Source organism: Schistocerca gregaria, chromosome 8 (genome assembly GCF_023897955.1).
Source record: "Schistocerca gregaria isolate iqSchGreg1 chromosome 8, iqSchGreg1.2, whole genome shotgun sequence".
Lineage (NCBI taxonomy): Eukaryota > Metazoa > Arthropoda > Insecta > Orthoptera > Acrididae > Schistocerca > Schistocerca gregaria.
In genome coordinates this window covers 399,458,432-399,486,308 of record NC_064927.1, presented here as the reverse complement: position 1 = coordinate 399,486,308, position 27,877 = coordinate 399,458,432, and the positions used below count along the sequence as shown (strand labels likewise).

At 36.2% G+C, this 27,877-nt stretch overlaps 1 protein-coding gene across 1 annotated transcript in view; it reads right to left on the bottom strand.

Moving 5' to 3' along the window:
• LOC126284472 (nidogen-like) overlaps window positions 1-27,877 on the bottom strand; it is a 158,013-nt gene that overhangs the window by 45,497 nt on the left and 84,639 nt on the right. The window contains exon 5 of the mRNA XM_049983425.1: window positions 24,969-25,127. Within this exon, the coding sequence (XP_049839382.1) occupies window positions 24,969-25,127 (159 nt within the window). The remainder of the gene's footprint in view (window positions 1-24,968; window positions 25,128-27,877) is intronic.

Below are 27,877 nucleotides of genomic sequence, written 5' to 3'. Positions count from 1 at the left end.
CCCACATCCTTTCATCTTTCCTTTTCCTTCCCTCTTTCCTGACAAAGGAGCCGCCGGTTGCAAAAGCTCGAAATTTTGTGTGTGTGTGTGTTTGTGTGTTATTTTATTGTGCCTGTCTACCAGCGCTTTCCCACTTGGCAAGTCTTGGAATCTTTGTTTTTAATCTATTAAGGAATTATTTAGAAAAGCATAGCCTCCTCTGCGACAATCAGTATGAGTTTTGACCAGGCAAATTTACCGCTGCAACTTTAGTGGAAGTTGTTGATCAGGCTTCAACAGCTTTCAAAAATAAGAAGATAGTGTCACTTGTATTATGTGATCTAAGTAAAACATTTTACCGTCTTACTTTCAACATATTGTTAATAAGATTAGAGTATTACGGTGTACAAAAATCTATTTATTTATTTATTTGATAATGATAAGGTTAGAGTATTGCGGTGTACAAAAATCTATTTATTTATTTATTTGATAATGATAAGATTAGAGTATTATGGCATACAAAAATCTATTTATTTATTTGACAATGAGAACTTGTAGGTACATCAAATGTACATAAGCTGTTGGACACCATTTAACACAGTATTTTTTCTATCATTTAAACATCATTAATCTCTTATGGTTGCACTACTTATTTGTTCAGTGGTTACAATGTTACTATGGTTTCCATGGATAAGACTGGTATAATGTTTTTCATCCTGGTACGTTATTATTTATCAAAATACCCTTTCAGATTGTATACACAGTGATCAATTAGACATGCCTTTACTGCATCTTTGAACCATGCTATGTTGTTTATTGATTGTATGTTACTTGGTAGTTTCCTGGATATATTTTTTCCAAGATGTGCATCTCCATTTTGGCAGAGCTTATTTTTTGTATGAAGCATATGGAGATCCATTTTTGAGCAAGAATGCAGGATTTTCAGTCACATACTACTGTAGGAATACTATGGTTTTTTGTACATGAAGGCAAGGAAGTGGGAGGATTTGGAGTTTTCTGAAGAGTAGCTTAGAAGGTTTTCTGTGTCTGGCACTTTATATGATTCTTGTTTGGATTCTAAACAGCTTGATGGTGTTTAGAGAACATCGCCAGACAATGACTCCATACTTCAGCATTGATTGAACACTTGCATAACACTTCTACATTAGCAGTAAATTCTTCCTAACTTAACAATAGCTAAGACATTTTGTTTTAGCTGGAAATAATCGCTCCCTCTTGTTAGTAATTGACATAGTTGCTCCACAGGGCTGTGTCCTTGGTCCCTGCTTTTTAATTGTGTCTATCAATGGCCAGACCCATTGTGTATCACTTTCTGTTATCTGCTATAATGAAGATACAACTTTACTTACTTCATATCACAATGTTCTGACTCTTGATAAGATTATGCTACAAGCTAAAAGTGTAGAAAGAATGATGAAAAGTGTTAAACCTGTAATGAAATCGAAGCATGTTACGATAATTTGTGCTTGTCATGCTCCATTATCAAAAAAATAACAGAACAAAGCAAAGTATCAGCAAGAAGACATGATGGGAATTAAACACGTGGACCATCTACATCATCCTGCAGCGAACACAGTTCAAGATGGTGGTTGAAAGAGGTATGGGAAAATTGAGTTCTGTGAAAAAACGTACAAAGGAAGGAGTCTTTATGTATTCAGTGCAAAAAAAAAAGTATTGGGGTTCGATCTAAAGAATGTCACTGCTGCAAAGTTAAAGTAAAAATGCAAATGAAATGATTACAAGATTGAAATGTAATGAAAAAACTGTGTCAGATTACAGTGACACCCACATGTAAACATTGTGACAACTTTTGTCTCATTTTACATACAAAAGTAGTTAAATCAATGAACTTAAAAGTACTGTAGCCTTATTGGAGAAGCCGCTACAAAATCTTGGTTGTAAAACTCAGCAAACAGAGTATAAAGTCAATCTCAAAGAAATATCGGCTATCAGTGATGTAAACAAAGCAAGAACCACAGTAGGAACCAGCACAGAACTTGGAAATATAGAAGTGCATCAAAAAGGTAGAATGACATACATGATTCTACAAACATATGTGTCCAGATAATAATTACAAACAATAATAGCTCTGTGCTATAAATTCTTCACACATTTCACATTTTAAACAAAGAAGTGTGATTAAAAAATCAGTCAACTGGCCTCTAGTATGCAAAAAAGGATAGAAAAGTCTTAATTTTTTCATTGATCATGGACGTCAGATAGCAGAAAAGGTGGTAGACATACAAAGTAATGCAAGTTTCCAAGCCTTGTGAAGTGAGGAGCAGGCACTGGAGAAGTGACAAAAACAGTGGTGAAATCATGTGAAAATCCTGACTGAAAAGATAATTTCGTAATCTGTACAGCTGCAAATGGTGTTGCCAGAGATAAGGGTAGTGAACTCCTCATTGTTCTTGACAGTGTTCTACTCAGATTGTCTAATTGTAGCTGTTATAAATCAACCACACAAACATGACCTACCTCCTTGGTCATGTGTAAATAAATTAATAGGAAGAGTAAACAAAGAGGTAGATAAAGTACGCAAAAAATTTCTGTACATGAACATAATAAATGTAAGCACATTAGGCAGATCCATGCATTTCAACCCTGGCCTTCATTTAAGTCACAGTGGGAAACAATTTTTGGTTGAAGAAATCTGTTGTTTAGCAAATATGAAACACAAAGGCAAAACATAGAAGCAGTTCAATTTGCTTTGTACACGTTGGTCATAAAGAAAGATGTGATGTCCCATAAAAAGGGTGAAAACATTTTTAGGGAAGTAGACTGTATCACAAAAAATATGATGCAGAACCAAATTGCAAATACTTACTAAAGAATGTACATTGGAATTTACAGTCATTAACAAACAAAGTTGATGAGATAAATATACTCCTTAATAGTGAATGGAAAGATCATAAGAGTATATCCTCTGTATAAAAAGTAGGTAGTGAAAGATACTCTGAAATTTCAGCAGTTGAGTTAATGCCTGAAAAAAATTATTATTATTTTATGTGTGTATAGATCTCCTATTAGCAATGTAAGTGTTTTTTTCTTCAAAAAATTGGATCTTGTTTTAGGAAACTCAAGAAAACTGGGAAAACAGTGGTAATGTGTGGATATTTTAATATTGACTTTCTGAGCAATAGCCCTCACAGGGAGAAATTCTTAAATATTATAAAAACCTAAAATCTATGTCTGACTGTTAGCTCTCCAACGCATGTATTAAAAATTAACTGGTGTCACTCTCTTTGATCAGGTAGGTATAAACATGGACAAGTGTACATCAGCAACCTTTGATACTGGCTATAGTGATCACCTTTCGCAATTACTAACCATACTTGTGAATCATATTTGGACCAGCATACAAAATATTATTCATAAAAGGAGTTATAGGCAGAAAAATATTGAACTCTTCCAGTATGTAATCAGCAAACAGTCTTGGAGAGAAGTATAAGTCACCTTTATTACCAAGGAAAAGATGGAAAATTTTTTGAACATTTTCAAGAATTACTTTGGCGTAATATATCCACAAAGGAAAGTGATTTCCAGAAGCACAGGCAGGTTCAAAGAACTGGACTACAATCAGGCATTAGAGTATCTTCCAAAAGAAAGTGGAAAGTTTTTCTGCATTCAAGAACTGACTACAGCATAAAATTACTTAGTTATTTCAACAACAAAAAAAGTTGGTTTTGAAATGTGTCATAAAAAAGACAAAAATTAATGACAATGACAGATATGTTATGAAGTCAGCCAATAAAACTATGTTGAAATGGAAAACTGTGAAGGATCTTATGGAGAGGAAGACAACTTACAAAAATATTGTGATATAAGAATGTCGCTGATGCTACGGCACCTGCAAACAGTTTCAATTCTTATTATACGATTGTTGCTGGAAAATTAGTGAAGGAAAAATTCGTTAATCCACCTAGTACAACATTGAAAGAACTTTCAACTATTTAAATAATAATATATCCATGTTCCTCAGTCCAGTATGCCCAACGAAACTCCTAAATATCATTATTTCACTATAGAGTATTTTTTCATCTGGTATTGATATTTGAGATTATATTATAAAAATAACAGCAATAGACATATTCTCTCCTTTATTAGACATATGCAATTCATCATTTATCATGTTGTGTCTTCCCACAATAGCTGAAAATGGCAAAAGTAATACACCTATATAAAAAGTTAACCAGAAATGTATGGGTAACTACAGTCCTGCGTCAGTACTGTCAGGGTTTTCGAAAATTATTGAAAAGCTGTTCCTTCCACAATTAACTACATTCTTCAACAAAAATAATGTTATTTCTATATGTCAATGTGGCATCTCTGCAATCAACTGAAACAGCCACTTTCAACTTGGTAAACCATGCAGCGGACAACCACAGAAAAATCTCTGGTTTATGCTTGGACCTAACAAAAGCTTTTGATGTGATTGATCATTCTTAGATCCTGAGAAAGCTTGAACGGTATGGTGTAAGACTTGTGCCAAATTAGTGGATTAAATCATATTTGGAATATGACTCTCAGGTAACTGAAATTAAAGTACACCTTTCAGAACAATGTGGACTATGTGATGATGTTCTGCAGGGCTCTATTTTAGGTCCCTTTCTTTTGTGGATGTACATTAATGATTTCCCATTACACGTTAGAGATTTTGAGCCAGTACTGTTTGCAGATGACACCTGTCTATTGCTTGAAAAAAATAGAGAAGAAAATCTTACTGAATTTCCAAAATATATTACAAAAGAAGTGTCTGAATGGTTTACCGGAAACAGGCTAATAGTTAATTCTCAATAAACAGTACTCATGAATTTCCACACAGATCAAAATAAGAATGCAGCACAACCAGTAACATATTTAGAAAACCAAAACATTAGTGCTTTTGCTGAAACTAAATTTCTTGGGATTCATATCCAGGAAAATCTTAAATGCAGCTCCCATATAACATTCCTATTATTAACACTAACAAAAATGAGCTATGTTGTAAGAATTCTTTGCAACAATACTAGTGCAGAAACAGTTATGGGTGTATATATTGTAATGTACAGTCAATACTGAAGTACGGTATCATTTTCTAGGTAAATGTACATCAGGACATAAGAGTTGTCAGGAAACAAAAGGCAATTATAAGAATAATGAAACAAGCAAGCAGCAGAAAACCATGCAAACAAGGATCTAAAGATCGTACCCCTTCCCTGCATTTATTACTGGAAGCACCTGTGCATGTCAAGAAAAGTGTAATGAGAAGAGAAAACTTTTTTCCTCAAAACAAATTGTCCGTGATTACAGTACCAGGTCAGATAGTGACGTACATGTTAGTCTTTGTAATGCCACATTATGCCAAAAAGGTGTATGTCATACAGGAACAAAACTATACAACAGATTACTGAGACATATAAAATCTCTTCCTGAACTACAGAGCTTTAAAAAGTCTGTGACAGACTACCTTCTGAAAAACTGCTACTTTTCAATCTAACTATATTTTGTGATGTGAGAAAAAATTTAATTTGTATCTTTAATTGTAGAAATAATTTATAAATATGTTGTTGTTGTGGTCTTCAGCCCTGAGACTGGTTTGATGCAGCTCTCCATGCTACTCTATCTTGTGCAAGCTCCTTCATCTCCCAGTACCTGCTGCAACCTACATCCTTCTGAATCTGCTTAGTGTATTCATCTCTTGGTCTCCCTCTACGATTTTTACCCTCCACGCTGCCTTCCAATACTAAATTGGTGACCCCTTGAAGCCTCAGAACATGTCCTACCATCCAATCCCTTCTTCTGGTCAAGTTGTGCCACAAACTTCTCTTCTCCCCAATCCTATTCAACACTTCCTCATTAATTATGTGATCTACCCATCTAATCTTCAGCATTCTTCTGTAGCACCACATAACGAAAGCTTCTATTTTCTTCTTGTCCAAACTATTTGTCGTCCATGTTTCACTTCCGTACATGGCCACACTCCATACAAATACTTTCAGAAACGACTTCCTGGCACTTAAATATATACTTGATGTTAACAAATTTCTTTTCTTCAGAAATGCTGTCCTTGCCATTGCCAGTCTACATTTTATATCCTCTCTACTTCGACCATAATCGTTATTTTGCTCCCCAAATAGCAAAACTCCTTTACTACTTTAAGTGTCTCATTTCCTAATCTAATTCCCTCAGCATCACCCGACTTAATTCGACTCTGTTCCATTATCCTCATTTTGATTTTGTTGATGTTCATCTTATATCCTCCTTTCAAGACACTATCCATTCCATTCAACTGCTCTTCCAAGTCCTTGGTTGTCTCTGACAGAATTACAATGTCATCAGCGAACCTCAAAGTTTTTAATTCTTCTCCATGGATTTTAATACCTACTCCGAATTTTTCTTTTGTTTCCTTTACTGCTTGCTCAATATACAGATTGAATAACATCGGGGAGAGACTACAACCCTGTCTCAGTGCCTTCCCAACCACTGCTTCCCTTTCATATCCCTTGACTCTTATAACTGCCATCTGGTTTCTGTACAAATTGTAAATAGCCTTTCGCTCCCTGTATTTTACCCCTGCCACCTTCAGAATTTGAAAGAGAGTATTCCAGTCAACATTGTCAAAAGGTTTCTCTAAATCTACAAATGCTAGAAACGTAGCTTTGCCGTTCCTTAATCTAGCTTCTAAGATAAGTCGTAGAGTCCGTATTGCCTCACGTGTTCCAATATTTCTAAGGAATCCAAACTGATCTTCCCCGAGGTCAGCTTCTACTAGTTTTTCCATTCGTCTCTAAATAATTCACATTAGTATTATGCAGCTGTGACTTATTAAACTGATAGGTTGGTAACTTTCATATGTGTCAACATCTGCTTTCTTTGGGATTGGAATTACTGTATACTTCTTGAAGTCTGAGGGAATTCCGCCTGTCTCACACATCTTGCTCACCAGATGGTAGAGTTTTGTCAGGACTGGCTCTCCCAAGGCCGTCAGTAGTTCTAATGGAATGTTGTCTACTCCTGGGGCCTTGTTTCGACTCAGGTCTTTCAGTGCTCTGTCAAACTCTTCATGCAGTATCTCATCTCCCATTTCATCTTCATCTACATCCTCTCCCATTTCCATAATATTGTCCTCAAGTACATCGCCCTTGTATAGACCCTCTATATACTCCTTCCACCTTTCTGCTTCCCCTTCTTTGCTTATAACTGGGTTTCCATCCGAGCTCTTGATATTCATACAAGTGGTTCTCTTATCTCCAAAGGGCTCTTTAATTTTGCTGTAGGCAGTATCTATCTTACCCCTAGTGAGATAAGCCTCTACATCCTTACATTTGTCCTCTAGCCATCCCTGCTTAGCCATTTTGCACTTCCTGTCGATCTCATTTTTGAGACGTTTGTATTCCTGTTTGCCTGCTTCATTCACTGCATTTTTATATTTTCTCCTTTCATCAATTAAATTCAATATTTCTTCTGCTACCCAAGGATTTCTACTAGCCTTCATCTTTTTACCTACTTGATCCTCTGCTGCCTTCACTACTTCATCCCTCAAAGCTGCCCATTCTTCCTCTACTGTATTTCTTTCCCCAATTCCAGTCAATTGTTCCCTTATGCTCTCCCTGAAACTCTGTACAACCTCTGGTTCTTTCAGTTTATCCAGGCCCCATCTCATTAAATTCCCACTTTTTTGCAGTTTCTTCAGTTTTAATCTACAGGTCATAACCAATAGATTGTGGTCAGAGTCCACATCTGCCCCTGGAAATGTTTTACAATTTAAAACCTGGTTCCTAAATCTCTGTCTTACCATTATATAATCTATCTGAAACCTGTCAGTATCTCCAGGCTTCTTCCATGTATACAATGTTATAAATATACAGTATTTAATAAAATTTGTAATTACTAACTGTACAGATCCAATTTGTTACAAAAATTTAAATGATGAATATTTGATGTTTGTTAGACCAGCAGATAAAAAGGTTTCCTGTACAATGTACTGTGCCTGATATATGTGATGAAAAAGACATTTATATGACCAAATAAATAAAATAAATACTGCGCTTTTTCTAGTTGTTTCATGTCTGTATTTGAGTATGAATGTTTCCCAAAAAAAAAAAAAAAAAAAGCTCAAAAATCAGTGGATATCATCTGCTATCAGAGTATCTAATCAAATTGTAAAACATCTCAGTCAAATCAAAAAAGACAACAAAGAAAGACACTTCACAGACTATATGAAGACATATAAGATATTTCAAAAACAATATGGAATGTAATAAAAAAAGAAATAAACAAAAATGTTAAAAGTCAAGAGGACATTGTTTTAAAAGATTATCGCGGTATGTTACTCAGAAATCTTGCCCTTGCAAAATTACATAAATGACTACTTCTTAAATACTCCATTCAAACTGAGTAAAAATTGGCTTAGGAATTGCAGAACTTGTGTTTCAAGAGAACAGAGTGTCAATTCAATACTGCTATGAACCACAAATGAAGCAGAAGTTCTAAGAATAGTGATAACAATGAGGAATAACATGTCTTTAGGGTTTGACAAAGTACCTGCTGCAGTCATAATAAAATGTGCTTATGTCATATCAGAACTGCTCTCAAGCATCATAAATATATCATTATCAGAAGGAGTGTTGCCTCAAAGATAAAAAATTTTGAAAAAAAACACTGCATAAAAAGGGCAATATATGAGGGCTGTTCAATAAAGAGAGATTTTTTTTGACATACCTTTACTCATTCTTATAATTGTGATGCTCTTTCTCAAAGTAGTCTCCCATGAATGCACTTGTCCCAGTGTTTCTGCCAGTCTTCAAATACATGCTAGAAACCATTTTTTTGACAGGTCCTTCAAAAATCGCCTCTGTAACCTTCACTACTGCTTCTAGTGATTGATATTGCCACCATGAAGGCGTTTCTTCATGTCAGGGAATAGAAAATAGTCACATGAGGCTAAATCCAGACTATAGGGAGTGTGAGGGATGCACTTCACATTGATTTTTGCAAGATATTCAGCAGCAACATTGGCAATATGCGGCCACACATTATCGTGGTGCATCATTCACCCTGCTTCATGGAAATATGGTCTTTTGCACCTGATATGGATTAGCAATGTTTTCCCTGTAGTATTGTCCATTTACTGTGTGTGTTGGTGCAACATGCTGATAAACCATTCAATGAATATCAAAGAATGAGATGACAATAACTTTCCCAGCAGAAGCAACCACTTTTGCTTTTTTGAGGCTTGGTGATGAAGGAGATTTCCACACTGAGCTTTGCTGTTTGCTCTCAGGATCCAAATGATGTAGCCAAGTTTCACCAGCAGTGATTACATTTGAAAAAACTCCAGATCTTCCTCTATCAACTTTAACTGCATGCAGACCTGCTTGTGAATATCCTTTTGCTCAGGAATCACGCACAAACATGTGTCATGTACAATTTTTCTGTCACCAATGTGTGGTTGGCACCCAATGAAATGTTCAGTATTTCAGAAAGTGATCTTAAGGTAATTCATTGATCCTCTCTCACAATGACAGGAACAGTGTTGATGTTTTCTTCTGTAAGAGCAGTAACTGGAGTAACTTCCTTTTAAATTGATTGTCTCCCCTCTTTCAACATTTTAAACCACCTTTTAAGCTGTGCTGTAGGAAAGATCAGACCCTCCATATGCCTCCTGTAACATTATATAGGCCTCAGCTGAAGATTTGTTGAGATGAAAGCAGAATTTCAAAGCCACATATTGTTCCTCGTGTGTGACCTCCAATGCAGCGGGTGATACTGAACATGTCTGACCTTGCCTGCCTCTCACAGGTGGGAACCAGGAGTCCCCAAAATGCAACTTCTATGGCGTGTTTGTTGCACATTAAGCTAACAGAATATCATAAGATTAAATTTTAGCATGAGAAATTATGACCATAAAAAAATAATGATCATTCTTTATTGAACAGTTCTTGTATATGAAGTGGGGTATTATAGACCGATAGCTTTGTTATCTGTATTTTCAAAAGCAATAGAGACAGTCATGAAACACATAATTACACATTCCCTTGAAAGATTCAATCTCTTGTCTGTAAACCAGCATGGTTTTTGCAAAGGATTGAGTGTGGTATCAGCTATTCCCAAGTTCATTGAAAATATCATAATGGGAGTAGACAGAGACAACAATGCAATAGGAATATATTTGGATTTATCAAAGGCTTTTTATACTGTACAACATGATCTCTTGCTAGACAAGTTGAAAGCTGTTGGTATATAAGGAGTTGTGAAAAAATGGTTTCGGTCTTATCTCCATAATAGAAGACAGGTAGTTGAAATTACCTCAGCCAACATTAAAAACCAAGTGTGCTTACAGTTCTGGTTTCTGAACTGTACCAATTGGGGCACCACAGGAAAGTGTTATAGGACCTCTCTTATTTTTAATTTATGTAAATGATATCAAAATTCCAATCAGTGGTACGCATATGACCCTGTCTGCTGGTGATACAAACGTTGTTGTAACTAATGTGATATGTGATATGTGGTTTATTCATCTCATTACATACAATTTTCAAATCATTTGATTTGATGTACAGGAGACATGTCAAGGTTTTCAAAAGAAACTTTTTTCACTTTTTTAAGAGAAAACCAAGGTGTTGCCAACACCTGCAATAAGAGTTTTGGAATATTTACAACATTGATTTGAAATGAAGAAGTTAACTTCAAATATTTCAAAAACTAATTACATCTGTTACAGAGAAACACAGTCACAAAATGACCTGGACTGCAGAATACATAACAAAGAAGTTAAGAGAGCAGCAGTCACAAAAGTTTTAGGTGTCCACATAGATGCAAATTTATATTGGAAAACCCACATTGATTATCTTGCTAGCAAGTTAAGTTCTGCTTCCTTTACACTATGTGTAATTAGCAATGTGTCTAATTAACAGTATTTTAGAACTGTCTACTTTGCTTACATTCACACTGCTATTACCTATGGCCTCACTTTCTGCAGTCATTATATGACAAATTTGAAAACCATCTTCACTCTACAAAATCGAGCTGTTAGAGTAATTACAAACAGTTTGAGGCTAGCACCTTCCAAGCAGCTATTTCAATAGCGAAATATTCTTCTCTTACCATGCCTCTACAAACAAAAAGAGCGCAACTAAATTAAAAACTTGCACTGAAAGCTTCAAAATGAACTCAGATCTGCATTCATATAATAAAGATTGTGCAGTGATATTCATGTACAAAGAGTAAACAAGACTGTTACACAGAAACAAACAGACATTCAAGGTAGAAAATTGTGTAACAAACTTCCAGCACATAAAAGAAATGATGAAATTGTCTACATTTAAGGAAGCAGTGTTAAAGTTATTAGTGACCGATTACTATTACAGTGTAAACGAGTACTGTTAATAACCTAGTAGCAAGTAATTATATTTGTGTACTATGATGACACTATATACAATAGTCAATGTCAATAGTATTTTCAGTCAAATGTTTGCTATGATGTGAAAGAGCATTTTGAACAGAAGTGTTACAACTATTATGTGATTTTAGTATAACACTAATTCATGAAAAATATCTTTTATACAACTAATCAAAGTTGTATATACTGTTTTAATGTAAGTTTGTGTAAGTTACCATGCACTCTTGTCTTTTTAGGATACTGTACATCCTTGTGTGTGTGTGTGTGTGTGTGTGTGTGTGTATGTGTGTGTGTGTGTAAATTTATTTTTGTATACTATGCACTTTCTGATGAAATCTATGCAATGTAAATTGTCATTGGAAGAATAAACTACTACTACTACTACTACCACCACTGTTAAATTGGTTTGCGGCCAATAAACTGGTCAGTAATCCAGACAAAAGTCAAAATTTTATGTTAGGTCTGTATAAGAATATAGACAATAAAATTGTCAAACACTTAGGAACACATAATGATGCCAAACTCAGTTGGGAAGAGAGTAGCAACCAGGTCTATAAAAAGATCACATGAAAGTCCTACCCAACTGAGAGATATGATCAGCAATAATTATCTCTGTATGACATATATTGTACTATTTCAGTCATGTATACCCTATGGCCTACACATACCAGTAACATGTATCTTTTGTAAAAAAAAAAAAAAAAAAAAAAAAAAAAAAAAAAAAAAAAAAAAAAAAAAAAAAGGGGGGGGGGGGGGGAAGTCCATTTAATATGCAAAGCTAGTCCTGCAGAGCACTGTCACCCTCTTTTTATCAGGCTTAGGATACTATCAGTTGTGAATCTGTATATTTATTATGAGTCTGCACTCTTTGTCAAGAACAGCATTAAGGAATGTATCAGTGAAACAATTCACACACATAACATCAGAAATAAGGCAAACACTGATGTCCCAAGTCACAGGCTACAATAACAGGACATTCCTATGAAATGAATGCCCTCAAAAGTTTTAACAAGTTTCCTATTTCCTTGCCATTTAAAAATTCAAACCCAAGTTATTAGTGGCTAAAAAAGAAGACAAAGAAAAGTAAAAATACAAATGAGTTCTATGACATGGACAATGTTGGGATTAATATTTAAAATTATAGCTGTATAAAAGATACTCAATTTGTACATACAATATGAACATTAATTTTAATACTTTGATTGCAACTGTAACTTGTTATCACTTGTAAAGTGTTTTCCACTGTATGTGGTTGGTAGCTAATAAAGAAAGGATAAAGAAATAATAACTGCTTTTAATGGTTTGCAGTCAGTACCCATAAGAACAAATCTATCACTGTAATGTTCACAGTAATTCACTCTCTGCCCTACCTTCGTATTCATAAAGAATCCTACTCAGTTATACCATTTACTGTTGCTGTTTGTATTACCCTATATTCATCTGGCCAGAAATCCTTTCCTTCTTTCCATTTTACTTCAGTGACACCCACTACATATAGATTGAGCATTTCCATTTCCCTTTTCATATATTCTACCTTCCTTACTACTTTCATACTTCTGACATTCGTTGCCCAGAATCATATAATGTGACCCTTTCATTGGTTACTCAGTTTTGTTTTCGTAATTGTCTCTCCCCTGGCAGTCCCCTACTAGAGTTCCTAATGGGAGACTAATGTGCATCTTTTGCCAATGGACAGATTGTCAAAACACTTTTTGAATTACAGACCAGATGTCCTGTCTCTAAATGAGACTTTTTGCTTCCTATTCTGTAGATATCACTTAAACCGCTCATATGCTGTTCCATTAATGCCACAGAATTGTAATTTCTCTAACATAATGTCATGGTTCACACAATTGAATGCTTTGGATAAGTCACAGAATATTCCTACTAGTGACCTTTTACTATTTAAAGACTCTATTGTGTGGACAGTGAAATTGTATATTGCTGTCTTAGTGGAACAGCATTTCTAAAATCCAAACTGTGATTTACTAATTATCCCATTACTGCTGAGATGGCTAACCACTCTTGAGAAGATTACTTTCTCACAGATTTTTGAAAATGCTGTAAGCAAGGATGCTGGCCAGTAATTATTGACATCTGTGGTTTCCCCCTTTTTGTAGAGAGGCCTGACAATGGCATATTTTAACCTGTCTGGAAAAATACTCTGAGTCAGTGATGCATTACATATGTGACTCAAAACATCAGCTGTAATTGCTCCACATTGTTTTAATAACTTGTTAGAGATGTCATCTACTCCAACAGAACATTTATTTTTCAAAGATTTAATAATTTTCCTTATTTATATTGTAAAACTGCTTCTGGATCTTTACTAATTCTTGCTGTCTCATACAGTTTCCTTTTTCTTTCTGAAGACACTTTAATACCTGTAATAATCCAAGGTTTCTTTGAAAAGTTTGTGGTGTTACATTTAGTAATATTCTTTGGAAAACAATGATCAAAAAGGGATATAAATTTATCAAGAAACATGCTGTATTTGTCATTAGCATTTGGCTCATTATATACATCTTCCCAGTTTACATTTCCTAAACTTTCTCTAAAGTGTTCTATAGATACTGGGTTGAGCACCCTCACACTTTTACTTAATGGTTTCTGAACTGTACACCCCGTTACATTTTGTAAGTTAATCAGTTGTGCATCATGGTCAGATAATCCATTTGCCACAGGGAAAGCATGCGTTTGTTCTACATCCTCTTGCTGTAAAAATACATTACCTATTAGAGTACTACTGTCCTGAGCTATACATGTAGGGAAATTGATCACTGATTCTAAGTTATATGTTGTTAACAACACTTCTAGTTCACTTTTCCTATCAGAATTGCTTAGGAAGTTAACACTGAAATCGCCACAGATTAATAACTTCTTCTTTTTGTCTGACATACAGCATAATAGGGAGTCAAACTTTTTTATGAATAGCTCCCAATCTCCTAGTGGAGACCTGTACACTGTTGCTAATATCAACACAACATTATCTAGCTGAAGTTCACATGCACAAACCTCAAAGTGCTGATTAACACAAAATTTGCTTATTCAACAGTTTTGTATTTATACCCTTGTTTTACAAAAATGGCAACTCGTCCTTTATCCATACTAGATCTACAAATGTAAGATGCTAAATTATACCCATTTATACTGACATTTTCCATCGCCACAGTTACATGGTGCTCAGACAGACAAAGTATATCAATCTCATTCTTAATTTTGATATCATCTAAACACATTATCAGCTCATCTGCTTTATTTTTTATTCCCCTGATGGGTGAAGTAAGTTTATACCACCCTTAGCTTTATCCCTATTTGCTGTGCATGAAGTTTCTTTTCTTAAATTTTCCTTGGTTGTTGTCTGTCTGGAATTTGGCTTTAACCTAAAAATCTCTCTGCCTGGTCCCAATAACCACAGGGGTCACCTCTTGTGTGACTGTGGCCCCCCTTACAGTATCTGCTAAAAGTGAAGCTAACTTACCTTTCCCCTTCCTATTAAGATGCAGGCCATGTGTAGCATAACCCCACCTATCAATAGCATCAACTTGTACAACACTCATGTGAGCATCCCGTTCAGCTCAGTGTTAACATGCATAACAGCAGTGTTTACCCAGGGCTGATCATGGTGCTGAGAGACCTCCACAAACCCACATTCATGTGCCCTGTTTCTGCTCCTATTTTATCCAGGACACTCCTAATACTATATCTTGGATTCATAGCCAGGCTGTTTCTGCTCCCCCAACTATAATTATGATTAGCAAAGTAACGCTGTGATATCAGTAAAGTTGATAAAACCCTCCAAAAACAGTGTAGATGTAACATTTGATGAAATTAAAAGTGGTCTCTTACATGAAGTGACCAATAACAGAGATGATGATTCAGATTTTGGATGTCCTTACATTAAGATTAAGACTGATCAGTGGGAAGGGAATTGTTTGACTGATACAGGTACTCCAATTTGTGGTATATCTAAACTATTTAGAGACAAAAGATTAAATATAAGAGAATTTTCTGGAAATGTCCATTGCACATGTAAAGAGAAGAAGAGCCACTGGTAAGTAAAGGAAGTGTGTGAAATTTCAAGTACATTTAGTATAGAGGACAAGATATATCAACACAGATGCTTAATGACATCTTGTCTAGAAGAAATTTTCACTACGTCTGTATATTTATAATACAATGTGATTGTGTTTTGTTTGCCATGGTTTTAGTTCGTAAGATCATTTAGTTTTAAAGTTTTGTCTTATCTATTGATTGAGGGAGAAGCTGAGAAAAGAGGGAGGTAGGAGAAAGCAGAGACATTATGATAAAGGTAGATTTTATAAGTTTGAAGTAGTAAATCTTCTGTTGGTGACAGCCAAAGAGAAATCTAAAGTGTTGATAGACATGGCATAAAAAAAAAAAAAAATGCCGTGTGACTAAGGCCTCCTGTCTGGTAGACCGTTCGCCTGGTGCAAGTGTATCTGGTCTTTGTTTGTTTGTTTGTTCTTTTCTCCATTGTCATGAATTTAGTATGTAAAATGATATAGTTTCTAGAGTTCTATTTTATCCATTCACTGAGTTTAAATCAATCTGTAGATTCATAAGACTATATACTGTGTTTTGTTTGTCTGGAATTTAGTATGTAAGATGATATGATTTTTGAAGTTTTGTCTTACCTATTGACTGGGTTAAATCCTACAATACACATATAATTATGTTCTGCAATAGATTTGTGCCTTAGAATTTAATAAATAGATGCCATGAGACTAAATGAGTAGAGCTTTTTACAGTTTTTAAATGGGGCAATATTCATAACTTGCACTGCAAAGATTAGGAATAGTATTTGAGCATATCTTTGTGCATTACCTTATTAGTCCATTCTTTTCATTGCATTTAACTTAGTTTATTAATGTTTCTTATGTGTTCACATTTTAATTTCACCTGACATGAATCCCATATAATTGAATGTAAAATATCCAAGGAGAGTATATCTCGTGTGACATGAAGGAGTTATTGAACAACATATTTAGTACACAAAATAATGTTTCCGGATTTGGTGTGAATGTTTGACAGGAAGTTACCTATCTATTGGAGAGTGTGATGATAACTCTAAGGAGGAAGCTGAAAGATGTGGGCAGATCCAATCCCCATACAGCTGTATGGCTGTACCCTGCTGGACCTGTCATCTTGCAAGAGATTGTGTATGCTGGGTAATGTCCTCAAGCATCAGTTGACTGGATATGTGTTGTGACTAATATGTGTGAATTGTTAGCCAAGACTGCTAAAGACAGTATAAATGCATTTTTTTTGAATTGGGGGATTGACTCTCCAATCATTATGCAACTTTAAATCAGTATGTAGAGTTGTGGACAGACTCATGCTTTCACCTGGTCATCACAACTGTGTGTGTGTGTGTGTGTGTGTGTGTGTGTGTGTGTGTGTGTGTAAAACTTATTGATATTATGAATTTTATTCATTTTGTTGAGTCAAAACTTTTTTTGCTGGTTTGTACCCAATATGATTTGGATTCTTGGGTCGGCCCCCACATTGTAAACTCAGACCCTAATATTTTTCCATTATTTTGTTCTTTCATGAGTCAATATATCCTTGAATACTACAGTTTATATAGCTGATTGATTCCTCCTACTCATGATTGAGTATATTCTTCTGATGTGATTCTTGAAGTTTCCCCAACGTACTGAATATTCAATGAGCCTCCAGGATGGCAACCAGATCATGTTGACTTCTTGCCACAATATTTCGGCTAGCAATCATCCAGCCATCTTCAGGTGAGTGACTGTGATGGTCTGTATCTGTCGTTGTGAGTTTTATGAGTCAGCTCACTCACTGTACACTTAGGCTCTGAAATTTTTTCTCTTACTTTTGAAGATTTTGAAGGTTTGATTGTATAGATCTTAACTTAAAATTTATAAATTCTATTACTTTACATTGTCTCTGTAATTATTTCTATAGTTTTGTGGTGTAATGTATTATTTCTCTTGTGACAGTATGTTCCGCAGATCTGAAAATCTGAATACTATATCCCAGTGTATGTATAGATTATGATTTGTATAGTAGATATTTTACGTTCACTGTAATATGTTATGTATCAGACACTTCTATACTTCTATCTGATATCCTGGGCATCATTTTGTACACCATTTGGCAAACCTTACAATCTGTCACAAAATATTGTAATCATTCTGTTTCCAAATTTTGTCCAGGGGATATTATAATGAGTCATCCTCTTCTAACATCTCTAACAACACAGTCTTTTTTTTTATATAGAAATAAGCAATACCATGTATATTATCAATTCTTGTATAGATGAACATTATCTCAGCTGTTTCATTAAAAGAATTCATATGATTTGGTATATGATGTATTATATTTCAAGCTAAAATGTATAAAAAAGAAATTAATGTGCTGCCACCGATGTGTACTAACAGTTAAAATTACTCTTCTTTTAAACATATTTGAAATTACAAACTTTCTTGTATACCTAAAATTCATATTATTAGTTGCACAACCTAATGATAATTATTAAAATTATTTCTAGATTGATTTACAAAATAATGATATATTTTAGTGAAGATTCTTCTTTGGTAAAGAAATTTGTAAACTATTAGGCTTTGTAAAATCTTTGGAAATTGTAAATACCACAGAATGTAAGTAGTGCCTCTGGTGGAAGTAGACATTTTCTAAGTTTGCCACCAACAATGTATTTATTGTTTTTTTTTTTTTTTTTAATGTGGAAAATGTAAAAATGGTGTGATGTTGAAAGATGTGGCAAAGAATAAAATTCAAGAATAATACAGTCAAATCTTCATCAGTTATTTAGTCTTGAAGAACCTACAAATTCGAAATTTCAGCAGCAAGAATGTACCCGTAGACAAGCTTTGAGCCAACAACAACAACAACAACAACAACGAGATAATTAAGATAAGTAAAATGTTATTCTTTTGTATACCTTATGCTTCTTGAAGCTATCAAAATTTGTGCAAAGACAGAGAATTTTAATAATGATGTATGGGAGGGTAAGAGTACATGGTGATAGTCCACTACAGACAGACGACATACCAGGTTCTGGGTACTTGTGCCCCCCCCCCCCTCCTCTCCCCCACAGACCCCACCACCACTGCCATCTTCCAATGAAGCTACAGCAGCCACTTGTATATCCTGGACATCCATGGCATGTTGAGAGATAAAGCTCACTTCATATGTTTGATGAGCCATCTAAACAATGATCTGAACCTGGTCAGCTATCTGTTGCTCATTCCACCGAGCCAGCAAAAATGTGCAATTGCAAGAACCCACATCATGAAGTGGTTAATTTGTCCTCATGCAGAAGCCATCCACCCAGCTTCCACTTATGACCTCAGGTCGGCATGGATCAACTCCCTGACCTCGTACTCTGGTCGTTTTCCCTTGTAAGATTGCTGTTGGATCTCCAGCTACATCTGTTGGCTCACAAATACGGCACACTGGAAGAAAAGCTGCACCTGTCAGACCAGGCATATGGTGTCATTCAACACTGCCAGCTCACATCTGCTGATTTTTCAGGTACACCAGAAGTTGGTAGGACTGTGCCGTCTCTGACTCCTGCATTTCATTGGCTGGCCAGCAGAGGTCGGGTGTGCCACACGCAACAGCAGCTGATGCTGCCACCTGCCGGCCAGACCACTATACCTGCTGCTACTTCTCGCACATCTACTCCACCCACCCTCACGTTGCAGCAGACCACTTTACCTCACGCTACCAGCTCACTGGGCCAGGCACTGCCCACAGCATACCCACTGTGTTGGTACCATGTTACATTTGGGGCACCATTCATTCTTGTCGCACACTGTACAAGTACACAAACGCAAAGTGCGAGGTCACCGACACTTCAGGGTGCTGATCATAGCCTTGGCCAACCACTCCCACTGCCCATCACTTCAGCAGACTATACATCTGTGATGGGATCAGCATGCACTACTTCCTCAAGGACACAGACGCTGAAGCTAGTGTCATTCCCAAGTCGAGCGTTCTCCCTGCACTCTTGCCATCTTCTATGCTCCTCCGGGCAGCCAACAACTCCGCAGTTCATGTTCATGGCTCAGGCAAACTTCACTCACACCTTCCATCTACCTTCCACTGCACCTGGAATTCTGCACCATGGATCTCGACTGCCCCATTTTTGGCATGGATTTCCTATACAACCTCAAAGCAGGACTTCTCCTGCAGTAGTGTACCAGCAACCAGGGGTCTTCGACAGTGATAGTGCACTCGACACACACTGTGATGCCCTGTCTGCTGCTACGACTGAATGTGCCCACCTCACTGCAGAGCTCATCAATGCCCTGGCCCACCTAATAACTCAGTGCTGTGAAGCCACTAACCTCTGCATTGAGAACATGCACCTACAACAGGTGGTCGCCGCCATGTCAGCTGATCTGACACATGCACTTGAGGTAGCAGAGGACATGGCTGCACTGTTGGGACTCGACAACACCAGTACTGCTGTGGTGCAGACACCTTCATAGTGACACCTACTCCCACAGATCAGTGACATTCCAGCCACTAGTGTCATGAATGTTCCTACATCTGTTGCCACTGTTGTTAATCAGGGAATCGCATGAGTGATAGTGTGATTACTAACAGTACTTGTCACCAACAGAACAAAGTGGAAAGGCTACCATAATGCCATAAGGCCACAAAACTGCAGAACTTAAAAACTGCAGTACAACAACTGCTAGACTCTGCCCAACAGTAACTGGTGCTCACTTATCCACTTAGTTCCTAAGAAGTATGGTTCGTATTTGTGTGTGTGTGTGTGTGTGTGTGTGTGTGTGTGTGTGTGTGTGTGTGGTAACTACCGACAACTGAAAGCCGGTATAATCTTAGATAACTATCCGATACCACACATAAAGGATTTCACCCAACAGCTCCACAGTGCATGGGTTCTCAGTGTGATACTGTCTGAAAGCATACCACTAGATTCCAATGCATAAAGATGGCATCCCCAAGGCTGCAATAATCACCCCTTTTGGACTCTATGAGTACTACTACATGTCATATGGCCTAAAAAATGCCACACAAACTTGGCAATGTTTTATTGATTCTATACTATTTTCTCTCCCTTACTGTTATGCATATCTAGATGATATTCTTATTTTGTCAGTTACTTCCAAGGAGCATGAACAACAACTATCAAGAGTCCTTAATTTACTCGCTCAGAATGGGGTCACATCAATGATGATAAATCACAGCTGCTAGTGTGAATTCCTAGGCTATACTGTCTCTTCAGAAGGGATCTGCCCCACACTGCAACAAGGCACCTTTATCCATGACCTTCCTCTGCCTGAGATTTACTGTGACCTACACCATTTCCTATGCATGATAAACTTTTTTTTGATAACACATCCCACATGCTGTGTTCTTTTAACCACCATTGACTGATGCATTTGTAGGAAATAATACTTCTGGACTTAATAAGGTTTCACTGTGGAGCAACATGCTATGTGCATTCAATGCTTGAAAAACTGCTAAAATGCTGTCAGTCTCAAGCATCTGGTCTCTGATGCTCCAATATTGATCGTGGAGGAAGCGAGTGATACAGTAGTCAGTGCCAAGCTCGTTCAGCAGGTCAAGGGTTCCATGCAACCACTTCATTTCTTCTCACATAAGTTGTCTGCCTCCCAGCATAAATGGTCCACTTTCAAACCAGAACTTTATTCCATTTATGAAGCAGTTCATCATTTCCATGAGGACACTGAGGTTAGATCAGTGACTATATATACAGACCACAAGCTGCTGGCGGATACAGTGTGTAACCCCACAGCTAACCTCCCTTCTCGACACTTCTGACACATGGACCCAATATGTTGATTCACTATTGATGTCCATTACATCAAGGGCTCAGACAACATCATTGCTGATTACATGTTATGAGTTGGTATGATCTTGTTGTCTTTGGACTTCTACGAACTGGTGGCACAGGAACAGACAGATGGTGACATAGAGCAGTTATTACACAGTGAGTCTACCTTGCCCTTAATTCAGCCTCACCAAATTCGAGCTTCTTCCGTACTGGTCCTCTGTGACATTTCTTTAGCACAGTCAGCCCTCTGGTTCCAGCCATCTTGCACAGTAAGATATTTGCTACTAACCATGACCTTGTGCATCCCAGTATTCAGGCTACCATGTGCCTAATAATGGAGTGTTTTGTATAGACAGGGGTTAGGGCACACTGCAAAAACTAGTATTGTGCATGTGTACACTGCAAATGCTCAAAGGTTGACCTCTGTGCATACCCCCTATTGGCCTCGTTTCACATTTCTAAAGGCAGCTACTCTGTGGCACCACATTTGTCCTGCATGTCCCTCCACCCACACTAGACAATCGGATTGCCCGCGTCACACTCCTCCGTGTTTATGACCCTTCCAGATGCAGAGGAAACAGCCATCGCTACCTAAATTGGTGACATCAGCCACCTTGCTATTAGCGTGCCACTCATGGCATGCCACATTTGTGCATCACCAGCTGCCTAATCCCAGTTTACTGGTTCTGCCGCCCACTCTGCCCATCAATGTGGCATCACAGCTTCATCATAAATGGCACCACAGACTGAGCACCAAGCCAATCTACATCATCACATCTTTCTGTTCCCAGCACATAGGAGGGGGGGGGGGGGGGGAGCTCTGTGGCAGACTTCACGCACCAGAATTGAGTGTCGATGCAACATGATATTTTCAAACTATCAAAAACTTTGATTTTTCTCAAACGCATGCTGCCATTGCAATTTTTTGAGTCTTATTCCATCAATTGGCATGTGATGGTGTGTTTTGTGCACTGTTCTTAATAAATATAGAGTTTACATACAAAGTGATGTTCAGGTTCTTAAAACAATAATTGTATGACCTGTTCCCTATAATGTAACAAAATTTTAGTGTAATGTATGTAGAATATTCAAAAAAATGTTTGCTGAAAACGTTTCAAAACAATGTAGCCTAATGTTCAAAATGTACACATATTTCAAAGACAGTTGTTTTAAATTGAAATATTGTGAAATTTTGTTTGAGAAACATTTATCTCAAGTATGCCATTTGTTTATTCGGATTATGTTGTCATATTTAAAACTTGGTAAAAATTTGGTTCCTTGTGTGTATCTAGATACATTAAAATTGCAATAATGTAAAAGTTATTGGTAATTGTAGACCGTTTATAGAAGAGTGAATACAAGGCCAACTTTGATTGTGGTGGTTGCACAGAGTTGTTGTTACTCTTAGTAACCCAGTTGTTGGAGCCAGCAGTTTGGGCCATTCTTGTTTCAAACAAGAAATGTATCATTGTGTGCAAACTGTTTTAAATGATGTGTTAAATATATGTCTATGAGACACAAAAAATGGTATTTCATTCCATAAATTGAGTTGCAGTCTGAACTTCTCATCAACCTTAGACAACTAGCAAACCTTCCAGACAATTACTCTTTTAAGATTCAATATATTCTTTTGTCACAACATTATGAACATATGTGATTAATATTAAATTGGCTACACTGCTATGTTCACATAGATGATTGTTGATAGGAAGGTTTGTGAGACCAGAGACTCATGGATGACTGTAGAACCAAAACTGAGGATAGCAAAGCCATAACAGAAATAGTGATTTAGTTTTCAAATGTTTGTTTACTAAAGAAGATACTGATGAATTGGCCCAGTTGAATTTCATACTAACACTGCTGCTAAGATGAGGAACATAAATATTAGTATCAGTGGTATCCAGAAACAGTTGGAATTGCTAAAGTAAACCAGACTCCAGCGTCCAGTGGAATCCCTATCAGATTCTATACAGAATTTACAGGTGCATTAATTCCCATTTTAACCATAGTATACTGTAGAGTTCTCCAACAAAAAACTCTGCAAGCTGCTGCAAGAAAGCACTGGGCACATCTATCTAGAAGAAGAGTAGATGAAGTGAACCTCAAAATAAATTTCCAATCACCCCAATGTTAATTTTTGTAAAACCTAGAAGATATTCTGAACTCAGTAATAATGGGGTATCTCATACAGTACACTTTCCTCCGTATCAACAAGCATTAAAGTCCAAAAAACATTGACCCATATGTAACCCAGCTCACATTTTTCTCACATAGCATTCTGAAACCCATGCATCAAGGCAGTCAGGTTGATACAGTATTTCTTGACTTCTGAAAAGTATTTCACTTGGTAAAATGCCAGTATTTATTAACAAAAGTACAACTGTATTCATTATCAAATAAAATTTATGACTGGACTGAGGTTTTGTTGGTAGGGAGGAAGCATAATGTTATCTTGGATGAAAAGTCATTGGCAGAATTAGAAATAACTCGAGCAGTGCCCCAGGAAAGTGTTTGCATGGGTATAAAACAGACATAGGACTCAGTTGTAGATACAGCAAATGGCAAAATTTGGTTCATTTGCAGCATACAAAGAAAATAACTCTACAAAATACTTACAAATCCCATCTTAGAATATTGCTCATGTGTGTGGGATCCATACCAAACTGAACTAACAGGTTATTGAATATATTCAAAGTGGGCAGCACAAAAGGTAAGAGGTTTGTCTGACTCACAGGAGAATGTTTGGAAATGTTGACATACCTGAGTTGGGAACTGCCTTAAATTGACACACCCCACAAAACCCAACTTAGAAAGATTAATTGAATAGTATTATTTGAGGAATCTGATAACATACTTCAACTTCCAACACATCACTTCAGTAGGGTTGACTGTGACAGGATTAGACTAATTACAGTATGTGCAGGGCATTTCAGCAGTCATTATTCTAGCACCCCATACACAATATCGGAACTGAAAGGAACTCTAATATGGGGCATAATGCTTAAGCACTTCAGAAGTGGTTCACAGAGCTTGTATGTAAATGCATGGATGTATTGGGCAATGTCTGTTTACATATGAAAGGAAAGAAAATTGACCCACTGTTTTAATTTTTATGTTGACACTGATTTCATACATAGTTAACCACAAAAACTGCTTGATAAAATGCCATCATGTTCTTTGCACAAATCTTATCAACACAGTAACCAAAAAATACTTTCTGTATAATAAATTATTCCCTCCCCCTGACTGTAGCCAATGCAACAGATGAATTTCATAAACAAGACTTCTCTTCTTAACAGAATGTGTAAAGGAGTCAGACGTGATCAAAGTGGCTCAGTATGTGGTGTATCTCAACTTCTTCAGCTTTTTCTGTATGTAGTATTTACATTTTTCAAATGGGAGCTGAAAAATGTGCAGATCTCTATTGTGTGTGAGCAATTTTTATTCACTGTAAATTAATATGTTGTACTATGTCAATATGCTGTACTCTGTCAATATGTTGTACTCTGTCAATAAATTCTACTTGTATCTGTAGTATCCTACTAGTAAGTAAAAACTACCATCTTCCTCATTATTGAGATCTCTATAATTGGCAGGTTCATTAAACCTTAACTCTTGGAGATTCAGTTTTTCATAACTCTCAGTTGTTCATAGTCTACATTTTGTACATCTGAAAGGAATAAAATATATTTAGTATCACTGTTTAGCATTTGTACTGCACTGATCAATACTTCCACTTACCTTTACCCTTTTCCCTATAGATGTCTTCAGCAGGTTCACACTTAATGTGTGGGTCTCCAACAAAACCTTCCATACATTGACATATAATGAATTGTCCTCCTTCCTCTATAACAATTGCAGACACTGCATATTCTCCACAGGTCATAGATGCACTTTTTTCTGCAATGAATAAATCTGCATCTATAATTATGTACTGCATAAATTAACAGCTGTGACATTTTGGGAATGTAAGTTTAGCAACAGACTGAGTTAAAGCATTGGGCTGTTTCTCTATATTTACAAATAAGGATATGTTATGAAACATGTCCGTCTACAGCTGTAAACTGAAACATGGTGATTTTAGTTACTGAGTAATATGGGGTAACAAAGGCCAATAGTTAGTGATTAATGTTCAGTTTTAGTTGGGATTAGGGTATCAAAAGCCATACACTGTGCTAAATTCAATACACCAATTGGTCAAAACACCCATTATGATTAAAAAATTGAAAACAATGATAGTTTAATAGCTTATATATCAAGCTCTACATTTTTATTACAACATTGTCTTTAAATCATGGTTCAGTCCTTCCACTTCAGTCAGGATAGGCCTTGACAACCACTAACCTAATGTCAAAGACAGTCAGTGGTAATCTCCCATCTCCAGACACCCTTACTCACTCAGCCAGTTGCTGTTGTTCGTCACTGAAGAATACAAAAGACCCACATACTTTGTTTGCTCTTCATTTCAGTGCTGCAGTAAATGCACATCTTGATATTATTCAATTTTCAGAAGCCAACATTAATGGATGACCATTCTTCACACTTCTACCACAATTTTAATGTATCTTTAGTGTAATCTTTATACTTTCAAGCTCCAAAAGGCCTTTGATACTTTCAGACCACAATGTTTTGTAAAATGAGTGAAAATATGTCAATTATTTCTTTTAAACTTTATGCTCTGTATTTTGAGGGAATAAAAGCCACTCTTTTACAGATGTTTTAGGTTACCCCACATTTGATGCTATTGTAAACTTTGCAACATAAAAAAAGTTTACGAAAAATATGTTGAGAGGCAGCAAAGACGTTCAAGCATATCTGAAGTTAGACTGGAAAGTTTCATTGGTAAACACCATTACAACAAGCAAACTTTTGAGGGGTATGAAATTGTACTAACACTGATCTGAAACAAAAATAGTTATCTAAACTCACCTTCAAATGTCACCAGTTTTCAAAGATATAGAGAAAAAACTGTGCGTTACTACATACAAAATAGTGCCAACAAAAACTTCCTAACTAAAAACAGTAATTCCAATATCAGCATTCAAACATTGACTTTAAAAATGGCTTTTCTTACCCAGTGGCCTAAGTAACCCCATTTTCAGAGTGTGTCACATGTATTAATTATTCACAAACACCATTTGAAGTAATTCAGTGACTTGCAGGAGACAATGTTTACCATTTCATTTGTTATGCAGTGATGACTGTATAAACAGTTATTTCAATAGTTTCAAATCCAGGAAGACAGGAATTTTATTATGCAATAAAATTTTTGTACAATTCATGTAGAATCTTCAAAGAGAAGTTTTGTGAAAACATTTCAAAATGATGTAGAGTAACATTCAGATTGTAAAAATTTTAAACATTAACAACTTTTAAAATAATTAGAAAGACATTTATTTGTATGTGTTAATAAATTATATGAATTAATGATATTTTAACATTGAAAAAATAGACTGTATTGACAACCAAAATAGCTAATGTATATAACAGAAATTTACATATTTCAAAGACAGTTGTCTAAAATTCAAATATTATGATATTTTGTTCAAAAAATGTTTATTCTCAGGTACGCAATTTGTTTATGCGGAATATGTTGTCATACTTAAAACTTGGCAAACATTTGATTTCTCATTGCATATCAAGTTATGTTAAAACTGTAACAATGTAAAACTTATTGGTAATTGCTGATCATTTATAGAAGAGCCAATGCTAAGCCAACTTTGATTGTGGTGGTTGCACAGAGTTGCTGTTGCCAGTTATTGGATTCATAAGTTTGAGGCACACTTGTTTGAAACAAGAAGCATTATGTACATAGATGGTTATTTTAAATTGATTGCACTGTTACATTTACATAGCTGATTGTTGATAGGAAACGTATGTGAGACCAGGGACTAACAGATGACAGAAAAACCAAAAGCTGAGGATAGCAAACCAAAAGCAGAAATACTGACTTGGTTGTCAAATGTTTCTTTACTAAGGAAGATACTGATGAACTATACCAGCTTAATTCTTACACTGCTGCTAAGCTGAGGAATACAAATATTAGTGTCAGTGGCATTTAGAAACTGTTGAAATAACTAAAGAAAACCAGGCACCAGGGCCCAATGGAATCTGTATTTGATTTTATACAGAATTGATTGCTTGCATTAGCTTCCATCTTAACCATAGTATACTGCAGCCTCTCCAATGAAAGAACATTCAGGCTGTTGGAAGGAAGCACAGGATACATCCTTCGAGATGAAGGGTAGTTCAAGCGATATTCAAATCTGCTTTCCAATCACACCTATGTTCATCTGTTGTATAACCTAGAAGATATTCTGCACAGAGCCATAATTATGCATCTCAAACAGAACAGCTTCCACCATTAGGTCTGGAAACATTGATCCATATGTAACCCATCTCACACTTTTCTCTCATGGCATTTTGAAACCCGTGCATCAAGGCAGTCAGGTTGATACAGTATTTCTTGACTTCTGAAAAGTATTTGACTTCGTAAAATGCTGGTACTTGTTAACAAAAGTACAACTGTTATCAAATAAAATTTATGACTGGGCTTTCTTGGTAGGGAGGAAGCATAATGTTATCTTGGATGAAAAGTCATTGGCAAAATTCAAAATAACTTTGGCAGTGGCCAGGAATGTGTAATGGGA